The 18,113-nt window shown below is 45.9% G+C and overlaps 1 protein-coding gene and 1 pseudogene across 1 annotated transcript; one reads left to right on the top strand and one right to left on the bottom strand.

Annotated features, from left to right (window-relative positions):
• Positions 1–3,868: 3,868 nt before the first annotated feature.
• Positions 3,869–5,961, bottom strand: map1lc3cl (microtubule-associated protein 1 light chain 3 gamma, like). The gene is made up of 4 exons (XM_029662802.1): positions 5,633–5,961; positions 5,343–5,398; positions 5,146–5,252; positions 3,869–4,977 (listed from the first exon to the last, which is right to left on the bottom strand). Exons 1-4 carry the CDS (start codon positions 5,688–5,690, stop codon positions 4,791–4,793), a joined length of 408 nt encoding a protein of 135 aa, XP_029518662.1. The 5' UTR covers positions 5,691–5,961; the 3' UTR covers positions 3,869–4,790.
• Positions 5,962–8,761: 2,800 nt separating this feature from the next.
• Positions 8,762–17,972, top strand: LOC115130938 (mucin-17-like; annotated as a pseudogene).
• The last annotated feature ends 141 nt before the right edge of the window (positions 17,973–18,113 follow it).

Here is an 18,113-nt window from a genome sequence, read left to right as displayed (position 1 = left end):
TGTCCTCCTGCTTAAGCCAGTACATGTCCAGGCCCGTCTGAATTTTGCTAGAGAACATTTGGATGATCCAGAAGAAGATTGGGAGAATGTCATATGGTCAGATGAAACCAAAATATTACTTTTTGTTAACTCAACTCGTCGTGTTTGGAGGACAAAGAATGCAGAGTTTCATCCAAAGAACACCATACCTACTGTGAAACATAGGGGTGGAAACATGCTTTGGGGCTGTTTTTCTGCAAAGGGACCAGGACGACTGATGTGTGTAAAGGAAAGAATGAATGGGCCATGTATCGTGAGATTTTGAGTGAAAACCTCCTTCCATCAGCAAGGGCATTGAAGATGAAACGTGGCTGGGTCTTTCAGCATGGCAATGATCCCAAACACCGCGCACAGGCAATGAAGGAGTGGCTTCGTAAGAAGCATTTCAAGGGCCTGGAGTGGCCTAGCCAGTCTCCAGATCTCAACCCCATAGAAAATCTTTGGAGGGAGTTGAAAGTCCGTGTTGCCCAGCAACAGCCCCAAAACATCACTGCTCTAGAGGAGATCTGCATGGAGGAATGGGCCAAAATACCAGCAATGGTGTGTAAAAACCTTGTGAAGACTTACAGAAAACGTTTGACCTCTGTCATTGCCAACAAAGGGTATATAACAAAGTATTGAGATAAACTTTTGTTATTGATCAAATACTTATTTTCCACCATAATTTGCAAATAAATTCATTAGAAATCCTACAATGTGATTTTCTGTCATAGTTGAAGTGTACCTATGATGAAAATTATAGGCCTCTCTCATCTATTTAAGTGGGAGAACTTGCACAATTGGTGGCTGACTAAATACTTTTTTGCCCCACTGTAGTTCCTGTTGTGAGTAATGGATATGGATGAGATACTGTTCCATCAATACAGTGCTTGTTTGGCATCTTTGTGCTAGGGTACTGTACAGTCGTGTCCAAAAGTATTGAGAATGACACAAATATACATTTTCACAAAGTCTGCTGCCTCAGTTTGTATGATGGCAATTTGCATATACTCCCGAATGTTTTGAAGAGTGATCAGCTGAATTGCAATTAATTGCAAAGTCCCTATTTGCCATGCAAATGAACTGAGTCCCCCAAAAACATTTCCACTACATTTCAGCCCTGCCACAAAAGGACCAGTTGACATCATGTCAGTGATTCTCTCGTTAACACAGGTGTGAGTGTTGACGAGGACAAGGCTGGAGATCACTCTGTCATGCTGATTGAGTTTGAATAACAGACTAGAAGCTTCAAAAGGAGGGTGGTGCTTGGAATCATTGTTCTTCCTCTGTCAACCATGGTTACCTGCAAGGAAACATGTGCCGTCATTGCTTAGCACAAAAAGGGCTTCACATGCAAGGATATTGCTGCCAGTTCAATTGCACCTAAAACAACCATTTATCGGATCATCAAGAACTTCAAGGAGAACAGTTAAATTGTTGTGAAGAAGGCTTCAGGGCACCGAAGAAAGTCCAGCAAACACCAGGACCGTCTCCTAAAGTTGATTCAGCTGCGGGATTGGGGCACCACCAGTACAGAGCTTGCTCAGGAATGGCAGCAGGCAGGTGTGAGTGCATCTGCACGCACAGTGAGGCGAAGACTTTTGGAGGATGGCCTGGTGTCAAGAAGGGCAGCAAAGAAACCACTTCTCTCCAGGAAAAACATCAGGAACAGACTGATATTCTACAAAAGGTACAGGGATTGGACTGCTGAGGACTGGGGTAAAGTCATTTTCTCTGATGAATCCCCTTTCTGATTGTTTGGGGCATCCGGAAAAAATTGTGTCTGGAGAAGACAAGGTGAGCGCTACCATCAGTCCTGTGTCATGCCAACAGTAAAGCATCCTGAGACCATTCATGTGTGGGGTTGCTTCTCAGCCAAGGGAGTGGGCTCACTCTCAATTTTGCTTAAGAACACAGCCATGAATAAAGAATGGCACCAACACATCCTCCGAGAGCAACTTCTCCCAACCATCCAGGAACAGTTTGGTGACGAACAGTGCCTTTTCCAGCATGATGGAGTACCTTGCCATAAGGCAAAAGGGAAGCTAAGTGGCTTGGGGAACAAAACAACAATATTTTGGGTCCATGGCCAGAAAACTCCCCAGACCTTAATCCCATTGAGAACGTGTGGTCAATCCTCAAGAGGACAAACAAAAACCCACAAATTCTGACAAACTCCAAGCATTGATTATGCAAGAATGGGCTGCCATCAGTCAGGATGTGGCCCAGAATTTAATTGACAGCATACCAGGGTGGATTGCAGAGGTCTTGAAAAAGAAGGGTCAACACTGCAAATATTGACTCTTTGCATCAACTTCATGTAATTGTCAATAAAAGCCTTTGACACTTATGAAATGCTTGTAATTATACTTCAGTATTCCATAGTAACATCTGACAAAAATATCTAAAGACAATGAAGCAGCAAACTTTGTGGAAATTAATATTTGTGTCATTCTCAACTTTTGGCCACGACCATGTCTGTGTTGAAAGTGTCTGTTCTGGTGTACTGTACAATCTGTTTACAGCTCAAATGATCTTGCTTACATGCTTCAACATCTTCATAATATCAGTAGTAGTATAAGGCAGATGGGAAAAACATCATGCTATCAGTACCCTAAGGTAACCCAACAACACATTATGTAAGCCCCGTGACACGAAACTAATGAGCCATTTCACAAGTCTTCCTTAGCATCTCTGTGTTCTTCACACGTGATTAAATAGAGCACCTTGCCACTCGTAACATTGACTCCACTGAGAGAGACCCACCCAGTTGTCCGGTTTAAACCCCTCTTCAACAGCAGTACCAGTTCTAGAACATGTGCAAAGGGTGCTAGAATGGCCACGATGGTGTGAAGTGAGTGGGTATGCGTATCCTCTTGACTCAACCCTTATACTCTCGCTGTCTCTCTCCCCTTGTCTGTTTGTTTCCATGTCTCTAAACCTGTTGAGAAGCTGTCTCCATCTCTTTCTTTCTACCTCCATCAGTCCATTTCTGGGTCACTGTCATTCTGTCCTTCTCTGAAAATACATTGGCCCCATAGACTAAGACATCACATCATTGTATCTGTCCCATTATGGTGTTAGTGAGAGCATGGGCAGTGCCATTGAGGCCATCTCCATTTTGAAGTAGTCAGTTTTCTTCTACTACTTCCATGAGTTGGCAAACAAACTGAAGGGGTACACACTGCCACCTAGTGTGTTTTAGTTTGAACAGGTAAAAAGCCAAGGTATAGATCACATAAATATGGTCTTCCATGTCAAAGTTACAGGACCTTTATGTTAAATCCATTTGTTTGGGGCACTAGAGTCCTCTATCGCTACGCTCGGACCCCCCCCCCCCGATGGCCCTGTGACACACTGACCCGTACTGTTAAATGCAGCCAGGAGGTTATGTAACACAACTATGTGTAGAAGGGTGTCACATCTAAGACCAAGGTGGGAAGTAGCATGGCAGCTTTGTGTGTGTGTGTGTGTGTGTCATGGCATTCCTGTATGTCTGTATGGGGCACAGGTCTGGCTCCAATAATCATACATGACTAGTATAACTCATGACTCTCTGAAGTTACTGGAACTTAGGTGATGCATGTGAAGTCATGCATTCATGACTTTGTCCTTGAACAGAAAATACATGCTGTTATGATGATTATATGATGCTATGGGGAATAGTAAATTACAAGAATGTTTGACTAGCCAAAAATCAAACCATATTATACATTAAAAGGACAGGGAGTTTATTTGGGAATTTCGATTACGTTTGATTTTACAGAGCACGGCGTTGTTAGACATACACATGAACATATCTAAGTCTTCATTGAGTGTAAACAGTCCAAATAACACGCATAACACTTAGTCTGACTTGTAACATTGTGTTTAATAACACTGTGCCTGAAGGTCACAAATTCACATTTTGTGGAAATGATGTTTCATGAGGAAGACCGAAAGGAGAGCTTAAAGTGCTAAAAGGTAAGACCAGCAGACTCCTCGCGTCCTCTCTCCTCATCTCCATCTCAAAACCCATTAGATTTGAAAGCTCGAGGTCCCTCCCCTCCGGCCTTCTCCTCCAATGGGTATTGAGAAGGAGACGAGGAGAGAGAACATGAGGAGTATGCAATTGAGATCTTCCCATTGACCTTATTTTCCTCCGTTTCAACATTATTTATTTTGAAGGGTGGAGGAGGTAACAGGAGATATAGGCCCTTGGAGGAGACCCCAGAGCACCCAACAGACCTCGTGGTTCCTGGAAGTGATACAATATCCCAACAGGAGGGAATTTCACTTGTCAGGGTGAGTACCCACAATGTAGGGCTTCCTTCGCCAACCTATTTCTCTCTGGTGTTACGACAATGATCTCGACAGATATTTTACTAAATTATTAAAGAGTTATTAGAGAGGTTTCTTTCTATCTCTTAAATCTCTTTGGACTCTTTCATTAATCGATGTATTCAATCATCTCAGTCCAGCTCTGGCAGAGCTGGAAGGGGTCAGAAACGAACCAAGAGACGGACGAAGGTGCAGTACTGTGATTCGCAGTCCATTTGTGAGGTAGAAGGGCGGGAGAATATCTCAATCTCAAGTGCTTAAATCCCTGTTTCCTCCCGTTCACTGTCACTTCATCGTCAAAGACTTGACAGGAGAAAACAATATGGTGGAAGCTCATCATTACTTGGACTGGCTTTCACCTGGCCAGTTCTGCCAGATCAGTGCAGTGAAAGAGAGGAAGCGAGGAGAAGACAGATCTTTCAGAAAATTGAGAAGGAGCCCATTGTTTGGGCTCAGCAGGGAGGGGTAGCGTCCACGTCCCCTCCGAACATGTCCTGTGAGGCATAGGTGATGTAAAGAAAGCCATCCGGGTCGCTGTACTGGGAGTAGACGTCTCCCATACTGGACGACATGCAGGACATGCTCCTCTCTGACACCAACAGGTACAGAGCCTGGGTGGACTCCAAGTCAATCTTACTCCTGAGGAGAGGTAGAGGATAGGAAGAGGGGTTATCACATGGGTCCCGTGAAGACATTGTCAATACCATATGCAAACACATGCACACTAAACACACAGACTGTCAGCAAATCTACATAGATTTTATCATAATACAAATCCTTTTTCACACACCCTCAACCAGTGCTCACCTGAGTAGACAGAGGAACTGACCCAAGGTCAGCTCGAATGGAACCAGGAATTTGGTCTTGTCCAATAGGGGAAGGGTTTTCTCACGGAGGTAACGCTCTACGATCACCTTCACAGTTAGAGAACACAGATAGACAACTGTTAGCATTCCTTGCATTTGATTGGAGGCAATCAATTACCAAAATGCAAAATTACTCACGGGTAACTTGTTTGGGAATTTGGTACGAATACTGCACACTTCATGTTGTCTTGTTGCTAGAAAAAGCATAACAGAAGAACATTACCACTTCATTATAGACCACCAGAAGTTATAATATAGGGTGTAGAATGAACTAAAACACCAGGTGAGTCAACCAAAATGTATCATGCACTCTTCAATGATAGGCTATGATCATCTTAATCACCATAATTATAATTGATCAAGAAGACTAGAGCTATCATAAAGAATGACTACAGAATAAAACAATCGACTAGAATAGAAGCACCAACCAAGGCATTTTCTTTGCTTGAAAGACATCAGCTCCATAGATTTCTCGAAGGGAGGCATTTTTCTTCTTGGGGTGGTGTTGCTTCTTGCTGTGGCTGCTGGCTGCTTGTGCCGGCGGTGGTCCTTGACCCAGGCTGACGGTAATAGTCCCCTCAGGTGGAAGTTTGCACAAACCCCAACACTTCACTGTTCACCGCTGGCTTTTATAGGTAGGCGGGCTGCCCTGGGAGGGGTCGATACGTGGCTAAGCTATGGGAATGCTTACATGAACAAAGCTTGGACCCACTCCTCGTACTAATGATATGTTGTGTATTCGTCCTGGCCTCATGATTGGTTCAGATCCACTTCACACAGACTGGTTATCTCAGACCACTTACAGCATATCTCAGACGTTGGTGTCACGAGGGCTCACACACTCACTGTTGAACAATAACAAACAACTCCAGAGGATGTAAACCTCAAACTGTAGCCAATAGTTTTGATATTTGATTACTTTGTGGTTTTGAAAGGAATAATTAAATGTTATACTATCTACTTACTCATAAACAATCAATATGTGATATATTCATGTTTGTATTACTCACTGTACATTTGAAAACTAAGATACATGGGGGCCTCAATCTGGAATGATGGATGTCTGTGTGTGAATAATTTTAGAGTTAGAGAATGGGATACCTACACCATATTGTCAAATCCCCAGGGGTTGTCTGCAAGAGTTCTGTTACAAAGGGTTGTGGTGAAAACTTCTAGATCTCACTCTTTCACCTTATCTCTCTCTCTCTCTCTTTCACACATACACACACACTTCTTTGACCCTTGGCTGGACTGATAGCCAGCTCCAGGTGACCACACACGTGATCATTAGGGCACAAAGGCCTGAATAGAATATTCCCATAATGCTGGTTGTCAGGTTGCATGCTTCATTCCGGCATGGATTGTCTGCGCAGTATCTTGTGTATTATCATTAGAGCCCGATGGGTCCAATGCTGATTTTAGGGAGGCAAAAGTCACCGATTAGCGATATATCTGCCAATATGTTGTTTTTATAAAGGTTGAATGAAAATCATACCTATTTTTTTTTTACACAAGAATGAACAAATATTCTTAATGATTTCTTATCAAAATATTAAACTGAACATTATTTAAAAACATTTTATTTGTTGTTTACAGGATTTTCACCGAAAAGCAACTATATATCCTCTATAAATACGACAGTAAATACAAAACTTGTTTAGTTGACCATTATTTTACCTTTATTTAACTAGTCAAGTCAGTTAAGAACAAATTCTTACCCCGCTGGGCCGCCATACTTAGACACGTCTTTAAGTTGTACCTATCTATGGCAGTGGAGAAGAAGTATGCAAAGGAAGGTTTTTGTGCTAAACCACCACAAGGGGTGGCTGGTTGAATTAAATCAAATTAGTCTCAGTCAATCTGAAACTGCACTGTTCACAAATTCACAAATAAGCGTTGACAAGTTCACAAATGCCGTTCGTAATGTCACCACTAGGTGCCATCATCAGCATTTGTCTTGAGTAGATGTACTAGTGTTTACAAAAGGTCATGTAAACAAACACTTAATGCCATTACTAATGGCAACCTATGAAGGGCATAAGCTAGCTGTTCATTACAACAATGTTTTCTGACAGTAACCATCAATACTAAATGTATTGGCTATACACTTAACTCCAAATGGCATGTGCTGATGGCTGAAAACTATGCAGGGAAATGCTTGGCACTGGTTTTAGGCACACCTAATTTAGCTTGCTAACGTTACTTATCTCACATCATGAATGCAAGCACATGGCCTGAAATGATAGATCTGCGCCAAATGTCTTGCTTTTTGCCGATTGCATATTTCGGAAAACTAAACAAATAAGCCCACTAGCAAACATAATAGGCCGAGACAATAACAGCGTTATTTTTGTATCGAGGAACGTTCACTTTGGCAGTGTTAACACATAAGTAGCGCAGACTGCTAGCTAGCGAGCTAAGGTAACAACTACCTTCCTGGCTAGATAGCTAAGCTAACTATCTTGCTGGCTAGCTGGCCAGCTAACGTTAACTAAGTGAGAATGTGATGAGGACAGGGCTGCTTGCTTGGTTAAGTCGACTTTTGATTATTTACTTATTCAAATACGCTCGCTACGACAAGTTACTCACCTGTCAAACCAATCATGTTGTGACCTAGGGCTGGATGTTCAAAGTTATTCAGGCAACCATTGAAAATGTCAAAAAATTATCGCAAAAGACCAGAGGTATTTGTTTATTATATGTATATATTATCGGCGATTTATGTGTGGAATAAAGACCGATACAAATATGTATGTGAAAGGCTAGTATCAGTCAATCGATGCATCGGGCGGGCTCTAGTTATCTTTATGCTATGCTTTATCCCTCTCCTTTGGCATTATATGCACTTTGAAAAACGGGGCTTTATGGATTTGTGTATCTTGCGCTCTAGGTGGGAGAATGTTGCCCCACTTACATAATTAGAGTTTGAACAATCCCCTTTGAAATACTCAATACCCCTTGGAAATACAGGTTTGTTTTACAGTGAGAAAACATGAATTATAGAATAGATCTAGAGATCAAATAAACTACTCTAGGCCAAAACCAAAACTGTTCTTGGAATGAACCTGGTGTTGTCACAAGGCTGCTCTCTGCTGGTTGAAGGTTGACATAACAGAGCAGGGGGTGGAGATGGGGGAGGTGCACCTGTCCGAATCCAAAGGGGCATAACTTGTCCCATACAACCCAAATAGGGGATTGTGGCAACTGTAACTTGAACATTTCGTTTTCAGACTCACAATAATAGTAAACTTGTCAATCTACATACTTCATCCGAGGAGTCTTTGTAACACTTTTTGAAAGTCTTTGCGTCTTTGTGTTATTATGCTTTTATAGACTAAGGCATGCACGTGGTGAACGTTATCACCTTTATTATAGCCCATCATTCATCGTGTATTTGAACATTTTCCTGTGTGATTTGGAATAGTTTGGCGGCCAAGGGATTTTCAAGGCGTTTATTCGAAAACTTCCCTGGCCAATCCCGTTCAAGCTTTGGTACGTTACCTCCTCGGCTCCTCCCCCTGGACACATTTTTCTTGATCCAATGTAACGTTATTTACAGCATTGTTACGTCGGGTCTATCGTGAACATCATTTGCATGAAGTACTGAATGGTCGGACACAATTGGGTGATCATAATACGAAACCAAAATTGAGGATTAAGATGGAATATGGTTTGATCATCTCTTTAGTGTCATACATTTGACTCTTTAGTCAACGTGCTTCAATGTAATATGGCTTAGATTTAATTAAGTAGGCTAGGGTATTTTGCCAACGAATCATTGGTTTAACTGAGCGGGAGGATACAATGTTGCTATATTGTCGATCGTGAGAACATATGTTGCACTGACTTTAGCTGGACCGTAGCCCATTGTCATTGAGACTGAGCTCCTAGTCTAAAGCGCCCCGGATTCAGCCTCTACAATGCCTGGCCGCCGCAGTTGTGTGAATTCGCTCTGGTCTGGCACGGAGCGGGTTCGGATTGGCGAGCGGCTGAAAGCGACCCTGGCTGGAATCCTTGAGCTGGATTTTCTCCGGGGCCAACATCTGGACATGATCGATGCGGCGCTGGACCTCAAAGACACCAGTAGCACCGGTACCACGGTGACTGTCATCACCGATCAACAGGAGGAAAACCTCGAGAGCGCAGTCTCGGATGGCTCTGCGACATCCCGCAGGCAACAGGTCAGTGCGTAGCCCCAGATCTCTTGACAAGATTGGTTGCTATTAAATATGAATGCATTCAGATCTACCAGTAGGGCATTTTTATCCCGTTACATCAAACAGACTGCTGCGCTTCAATAGCCTTGATTGATCGATGGAGTCATAAGCACGGAGCTATAGCTATTGATTACACAATGGTGTTTGACCTGTCTAATAGAATTGACAGTAATCCATCCGCCTCCACTGCTTCTAATTCCGTTTTGTATCAGTCAAGGTTATGTAGAATACAACGGGTGTTATGGTTCTGTCCCCTTTATGGATCTCATATGATGAGATTGTCAACATCCACATCTTTTCACAGTCCAGTTTTCCCCAAGGATGTGACATAGAATGTATCTGTGTAAAGAATGTACACTTGGTACACACCCTGTAGATACAAGCATACACCTAGGTCAGGTCATACTGTAGATGACAGATGCCTACAGAGTTCTATATTCTGTATCGGCCAAAAATCTTCTGTGTAAATAGGCTACTGTAGTATGTGAATACATTGATCTTTTTGTGTGAGGTAAGATCATTTGATTGGGAAAGTCCCATAGTAAGACAATTTGGTACACACATTGAAGTAGACCTATTGAATAAAGACCCTATTCATTTTAACTCTCACCATGGATGCGGCCTTCAGCTTTCATTGTTACCATTTGGGCAACTGTTAGGCCTAGTTGGTATAATACTAAGAATAGAATTCAGAAGGCCACAGAGCTCTACATTGCCTCATAATGGATTTGGAAGTCTGAAGCTTAACCTGAGTGTGAACACTGTCCTCATGTAGGGTAGGTTACCATACTGGTTTGTTGTTACAGTGTTTGGTGAACAGTCACTTAGCTCCAGTAATGGGGACAACTCAAGTCATTCCCTTTTTATTAATCAATTAGAGAATGGTCAAATGATCCCGAGGTAAGGAACCAGCACAACATTCTACTTACTGATTTTTCCTTCTCAGAAACACTGCACCAATTTATTCTCTATAGATTCCCTGTGACGTTCAGCAGCTATGCTATGTTAAATGGTATTAGTCATCACAAACACCATAGAGAGTAGCTCTACTTGCCCTTCCATCCGCCAACGCAGACCCTATTAGCATATTAAACAACAGATTGAGAGACAAGTTGCTTCTGCTGTTGTTGTTTCCAACGTGACCAATGTTATCACCGACCCAATTCTGCCCACTGGGAAGAGGGGAGAGGGAAAAAGTGATATGGAAGGTGGTAGAGAGGGGAGAGGAGAGACGGCAGAGGGAAGAGGAGAGAGGGAAGAGGAGAGAGGGGAGAGGGAAAAAGTGATATGGAAGGTGGAAAAAGTGATATGGAAGGTGGTAGAGAGGAGAGAGGGAAGAGGGAGAGGGGAGAGGGAAAAAGTGATATGGAAGATGGTAAAGAGGGAAAAGGTGAGATGGAAGATGGTAGAGAGGGAAGAGGGAAAAGGTGAGATGGAAGATGGTGAAGAGGGAAAAGGTGAGATGGAAGATGGTAGAGAGGGAAGAGGGAAAAGGTGAGATGGAAGATGGTAGAGAGGGAAGAGGGGAAAGGTGAGATGGAAGATGGTAGAGAGGGAAAGGTGAGATGGAAGATGGTAGAGAGGGAAGAGGGAAAAGGTGAGATGGAAGATGGGAGAGGGAAGAGGAGAGAGGGGAGAGGGAAAACGTGATATGGAAGATGGTAAAGAGGGAAAAGGTAAGATGGTAGAGAGGGAAGAGGGAAAAGGTGAGATGGAAGATGGTAGAGAGGGAAGAGGGAAAAGGTGAGATGGAAGATGGTAAAGAGGGAAAAGGTGAGATGGAAGATGGTAGAGAGGGAAGAGGGAAAAGGTGAGATGGAAGATGGTAGAGAGGGAAGAGGGGAAAGGTGAGATGGAAGATGGTGAAGAGGGAAAAGGTGAGATGGAAGATGGTAAAGAGGGAAAAGGTGAGATGGAAGATGGTAGAGAGGGAAAAGGTGAGATGGAAGATGGTAAAGAGGGAAAAGGTGAGATGGAAGAGGGAAAAGGTGAGATGGAAGAGGGAAAAGGTGAGATGGAAGATGGTAGAGAGGGAAAAGGTGAGATGGAAGATGGAAGAGGGAAAAGGTGAGATGGAAGATGGTAAAGAGGGAAAAGGTGAGATGGAAGAGGGAAAATGTGAGATGGAAGATGGTAGAGAGGGAAAAGGTGAGATGGAAGATGGTAGAGAGGGAAGAGGGAAAAGGTGAGATGGTAGAGAGGGAAGAGGGAAAAGGTGAGATGGAAGATGGTAGAGAGGGAAGAGGGGAAAGATGACTGGAGATAAGACTGCAGTGAGTCTCTCTCTCTCTCTCTCTCTCTCTGGCTATTTTAACTATCACAGTGGGGTAACAGTAGTACAGTACTGTTGCACCCCATCAACACTTGATTTGCTGCCAAAGCCTACACTGTGATCACCCTCACCAGCATTCTTCTATGTACATTTGGACCATGACATGTATTGCTGGCCCTATATCAACCTCCAGCCCACACAGAGAAACATGACGTCAGAGGGCATTATCTTGGATTGAAACGTCAGTCTCCTCTGCTTCTTCAGTTAAAGTAAACAGAATTCATCAATAATGCATAGTGCGCAATGCATAAGCATATGTTTATCAATAACCAATGTTTGCCTGCTGGTGCTGTTGATAATGTAGCTTACCTTTCCCAACATGACATGTCAAAGTATTTAGCGTTATCACAATGATGCGCCCCATTCTGAAAATAACAACTTAAAGGCTTTATAGAGCATTCGTAAAGTGTTCGTAAGCCCTACATACTGTAGATACCTAATGAAAGTACGTCACAAAAGTACGTTATGTACATTCATATTATGTAGTCCTTCATTCTAATTGGAGTATTTGCTGTGATTTGTCTGTGCATTGTGTAGATATATTGTTTCTTTCGGGTAAATGTCTGTGTGTCTCTGTCTCACATAGAGGGATATCATATTACAGAGCTCTTAGCGCTGAGGGCCTCCACCTCTCCCTCTCTCTCTCCTCCTGATTTGATCACAACCATCTCACTGTAACATTACACTGGGGTAACATGGTTCACATTATGTCCATGGAAGAGTGTGGGGGGTGAACATGGCCCTGACGGTTATCAGTGTGTTTGTGTGCTTGCGCAAGCTAGTGTTAGTCTTAGTATTATTTGCTATTTGTGTTTTAGTGTGTGGCAGGCAGGCTCTGGGTGAGTTAGATATACTTCTGCTACGTCTGTTGTGTGGGTGGAGTGAGCAGGAACCAGAGAGCAGCTGTAGCTATGGTGAGGAGGGGGTGGCTTTAACTTATTATGGAGTGGGGTTGGGGGTTGGGGGGGTTAAGATGCCACTCTCTGCCTCTCACAGGCAACCCCCCTCCCCCACTACCTCTTTCATATACTTGCTCTTTCACTCCACTTTTCACTCACCATTAGCTCTCCCACTCTCAAGCACCCACTCACTTCCCCTTAGAAAATACCTTTTCTAACTTCATCAAATGTGGAAAAAGTAGCGAGAGACAGAGAAAACTAAACATGGCTGGTAAGCAGGATCAAGGTCTAACTTTTTTCCCTGCACCCACCCCCCCTGTCATCCCCCCCTTATCCCTCTCTCCTTCTGCTCTTTGTTACATCATCTGTCTTCCCCTATTCTTCCTTTAAGTCCCCCTCTGAGTGAGGATGCATCCTAAATGGCACCCTATTCCCTATGTAGTGCACTACTTTTGACCATCGCCCTGTGGGTCCTGGTCAAAAAATAGTGCACTACATAGGGAATAGGGTGCCATTTGGGATACCTTCCCTTCTCAGTTAGGCAGTATGAGTCACCTGTATTGTCTCCTGTTTATCTCCGTAGTAACGGAGGATTGATCAGGCCTGGCAGTGAACAAAGCCCCCTGTTGTCCCCCCCACCCCTATCACCCAATCAGGCTAATATTAGGGCATCACCGCAGAGGTCATGAGTAATCACGTTCATCTAAGTAAGAAGAAAGTCATGAATTGGCTATTGAGGAGAAAGAATACGTCATATTCTGTTTTTGTGTCTGAGTCTTGAAACACGAGTGTTCCAGAACTTCCAGTAAGGCTGATGACATCAGTGTTTGGTAAATAAGAACATTAGAGATCCATTCTACACCACTCTCTAATTATCATCTCTTTAAAGACATGTTGTGACTCGAACACCCGTTTTTCTGTTTTTCAGGTTCCCTCTCCCCCTTCAGAAACAGTGTTGCCATGCCACACCAGCACGTTGGACAAGGACCGTGTGGGGAACTCTGGTGGAGATGGGCTGGTTCATTCCAAAGGTGATGGGGTTGGTGGGGATGACTCACGCTGGTCCACCCTCTCTTGGGATGCCCCGTCTGACCTGCTCTCCCCCCCGGACCTTGATGGTGCAGTCCAGGTGGACTATGACTCCAGGCCCAGCTCAGGTACTGGACTGTGTGATCCTACCATGGGGGGTCTTTTGGGGGTGGTCTGTGACACTCATACGGCTTTGGCCAGGGCTGGACTATCACATCTGGAGCCCTGGGATACCTACCTCCAGGCCCCCCACCCGAATAAACAATGGCTTGTGACGTGTTCATATGCTATCTGGGGGGGCCCCGACCGCCATGTTCGTAATAGGCTATCTGGGGGGGCCCTGCGTGCTCGTTCGGTAATCTGGCCCTGGCTTTGCCCAACAACACTTCTCACCTCAAGTTTTGTTTACTTTGTGAGATACCGTGTTGCAAAGCCATATTAAACATTAACCTTCAACTTTTCTGTCCCTGTTCCTTTATTTACCCTCTCATGTTATCTTTTCAACACCACTTACTCACTCCTTTCTTGCAAATCACTCTTTCTCTGGACCTACACTCCCTTCTTTTTTTTCTTTCTTTCTTTCTTTCTTTCTTTCTTTCTTTCTCTTTTTCTTTCTTTCTTTCTTTCTTTCTTTCTTTCTTTCTATTTATCTTCTCTCTCCCATCTCTCTTCCCCTCACTTTATTTCTCCCACCCTCGTAGGCTTTTATTCGGTCAGTGGCAGCTCCCTATCAGACTCCTGCTACTCTGTGTCCAGTGAGGCAGTCCTGGCCCAGGGGGGTCCAGTACCAGGTGGGCAAGTCCGGGCCGGACCAGGAGCACCCTCAGGGGGAGCCTTCAGGCTGTGGGAACAACGGCCCCTCTCTGCAGACCACAGTGACATCCAGTGGCCGGAGGCCACGCAGCAGCCAAGAACTCAGCGCATTGAGGAGAACACAGAGATCAGTGATAGGAGACCAGTATCTACGGGTCAGATATAACACGCATATGGACATTCAAATGCACTCACATAAACACACTTACACTTCAGTACAGTTCATCTGTATTTAACCAGTAGTTTTCCAGAGAGTCCTGGGACCATAGTCCTAGATAAATGTCACTGTTTTCCAGAGAGTCCTGGGACCATAGTCCTAGATAAATGTCACTGTTTTCCAGAGAGTCCTGGGACCATAGTCCTAGATAATTGCTTTTGCTTCTTTATAAGCTGACTGATATTCATAAACTTTCACTCTCGTCCTTTGAACCCAGGTGACCTGGAAATGAACAGCCTCTTCTTCCTGTCTGACCTCTGCTCCAGCCTGGGTGACCCCCATCCCGGCTCCCTCCTCCCACTCGCTGACCCCCGACCCCAACTCGACCCCAGGTTCTGTTCTGATCTGGTGTCCCGGAGGACCAAGGAGGTGTACCATTACCCCAGCCCCCTCCATGCCGTGGCCCTCCAGAGCCCCCTCTTCACCTCCAGTCAGGACCCCTCACCCTCCTCTCGCCTCTCCCCGAGTCCGGACTCCTCTGCCCAGGCTGAGGAATCTCAGTCCACCCCCCTCTTCCGGCCCCCCCAGCCTCCTCACCCCTCCACCTTCACCCAGCTGGAGCAGTACATCACCAGGCTGGCTCGTCAGTACCGCAGCCGGGTTTCCCCCTCTGACACCACCCCTACTGCCACCCCTGGGCCAGGTTGCCACAGGGGGCCCAGAACCCCTGGCCACGGCTCCACTCAGTCGCTGTTGGCCTTCGAGAGTCGCAGTACCCCCTCCAACCTGACAGGGGGCAGTGTGACGCCCTGCAAGTCTTTTCTGGGTAACTCTGCGCGGGTCAGCCTCCAGCAATATCGGTAAGAAGGCCAGTAGGAACTCCATCAACCTGGGCCACCTGCCCTCTGTGACAGGAGAGGACCTCAAAATCAACCTCCACCTCAACCTCAGTCTCAACCTCAGCCCCAATCTGAACAAAAACCTGGGTTTAGACTCAAACTCCAAGGAAGGTATTAGCACTAGTGGTGTATTAAGGAGTGACCATGCTATCCCCACTGCCTCCCCCTCTCCTTCCACCTCCCTCTCCACCGCCGCCACTCCCACCCCTGCCCTGAGGTCTCGGCCACGCATCTCAACATGTCCCTCCAACCTCAATCACCGGAGCTCTCTGGAGGTCACCGGGTCAGGGGCTGGGTCAGGGCTAGGGTTCTCCCGCTCGCTGGACTGGAGTGGACTGGATTCTTCACCAGGGAAAGTGACAAGGAGCCAACCCAGCGTCAATGCCCCGGACGCCAGCCCTAGTAAGCTCAGCGAGGACTCTGCGATGGTGGGGGAGATCTCCCGTCTCTCTGGCCTGCCCCGGGCTGTGGTGGTGGGCCTGATGGAGCAGGGCGTAGAGCTGGATGTCGACTGCTTCCAGAGCGACGCCGAGAGAAGAGGTCAGGGGTCAGAGTTTAAAGCCCAAAGCTCCTCCCCTTCCTCCCACCAGATAGCCCAGAATGACCACCAGTCTCATCATCATGATTATTCCAGCGTCCATCACCTCCACGCCAGTAACAAGACTGACCTTGACCCCCAGAGGCCGATCCAGCTGTCCCTCAGTGTCACCCACTCCCCACAGTCCCACTCCGGCCTCACACCTCCCAACTCCTCCAGTCCACATTCCAGTAGCCCCAATCACCCTTACCAGTCCACCTCAACTCACCCACCTACCCATCATCATGTCACCCACCACCACACACACACCTTCCACTGCCAACAAACCCCTTCCACATCTGACGCCGCCTCTTCCCCCCTCGTCCCGTGACCGCCCCAGGGTACGCTCCCCACCCCGCCCTCTCCAGCCCTCCCCCCTTGCCAATACTCCATTCTCTGTGTTCCGGCGGGATGACCCATTCCAGTGCTCCCTGCCTCGCGTCAGGGACAGCAGCTCACCACAAAGGGGCAGCATCCAGCCCAGAGGGGGGTCACTACGGCAGGGTGCAGGGGGTGGAGGGGGTAGATGGAGGGTAGATGGGGAGGGAGAAGGATGGAAGAGGGTGGATGGGGAGGGGCTCTACCAGGGGAAGCATGCATCCAAGGAGTTGGTGAGGGCATCGACAGTGAGCAGCTTCCACAGGAAACAGAGGTGCTACAGCAGCAACTGGGGAGAGGAACGCAGTCACGACACGGCCCAGACGCCAAAGAAGGGGGCAGCCAAACTCTGGAGGGGCTTCGAAGGACGTTCATGGGGGAAAGAGGCTGAAGAAGAGGAGAACAAGGAGAGGTGGAAGAGAGAGGGGATCAGGAGAAAGGAGAAAGATGACCAAAAGGAGAAGCATGCCAAGGCAGAGAGGCGAGAGAAAGAGAGCAGTGCCTCAAAACGCAAAGGGAAGGGTGGTGGTGGTGGCTGGGACAAGCGTAGCTCCAGCCTGAGGCTGTCCAGACGGGCTCTGTTCCGCAGTGAGTCCCAGGGGGACGTGCTGGAGCCTCGAGCCCAGAAAGAGGAGCGTCTGAGGGGGGCACAGTGGACCTCCTCCCTGGAGCTCAGCATGGAGCGGGTTCGTCCGTTGGCGTTGGGAAGAAGAGGGGAAGAAGACAAGCGCCTGTCCTCTACTGCCAGCCTCTTCCACCTCTCTCGCTCTCAGAGTCTGGAGGGAAGCTGTCCCTCCCTCTCTCCTCCTCTCTCCTCCCCATCATTCTCGCCATCCCCCCCTCCTTCTCGGGCAACCCTCACACGCTCGCGCTCACTGAGGGACCTGAGTAGAAGGGTGTTTAGCTCAGTGAGGTCTCTGAGTTTGAAACACAAGACGTCTAGAAAGTGAGATGATCACAATAAATGAAATAGTGTTTTTGCCACTAAACCAAATGTATTTATATAGCCCTTCTTACATCAGCTGATATCTCAAAGTGCTGTACAGAAACCCAGCCTAAAACCCCAAACCACTAAGTTAGTCAATATTTCAGTCGGTTGTATTTTGGTTGATAAGGCGGTGCCAATGTTATGAATCTGTTGAACTTGACTCTCAGTAGTGTGTGACTGTGAGTGGTCCCCTCTGCATGCAACTCTGTGACTTATCTCTGTGCGCTATCATGGCTATCGTAAGCTTGTTCTCCTCTCTGAGTGTATATCAAATCAAACCTTATATACTGTATGTTGCCTTTGAAGTACAATCATATTGGCCATAAAGACCAAAATCAACAAACAAATTGTGCTATAAATTGATATTGTGCTCAGGATTTTGAAATGGATCTCAATAAAGTAATACTAAGAATAAAATGTTATTTGAAACAAATGTGTGTATCTTGGATTATTATTAATAAAGGAAACTTCTAATTAAACTTTTGACTCTGTGAATACATCCATCTCCAACACTACACTGAGGTATAAAACATTATGAACAGCTGCTATTTCCATGACATAGACTAACCAGGTGAAAGCTATGATCCCTTATTGATGTCACTTGTTAAATCCACTTCAAT

This window comes from Oncorhynchus nerka, linkage group LG6, assembly GCF_034236695.1.
Source record: "Oncorhynchus nerka isolate Pitt River linkage group LG6, Oner_Uvic_2.0, whole genome shotgun sequence".
In the NCBI taxonomy this organism is placed as follows: Eukaryota; Metazoa; Chordata; class Actinopteri; order Salmoniformes; family Salmonidae; genus Oncorhynchus; species Oncorhynchus nerka.
Note: the sequence above shows the minus strand (reverse complement) of the source record. Positions and strands in the feature narration are given on the sequence as shown.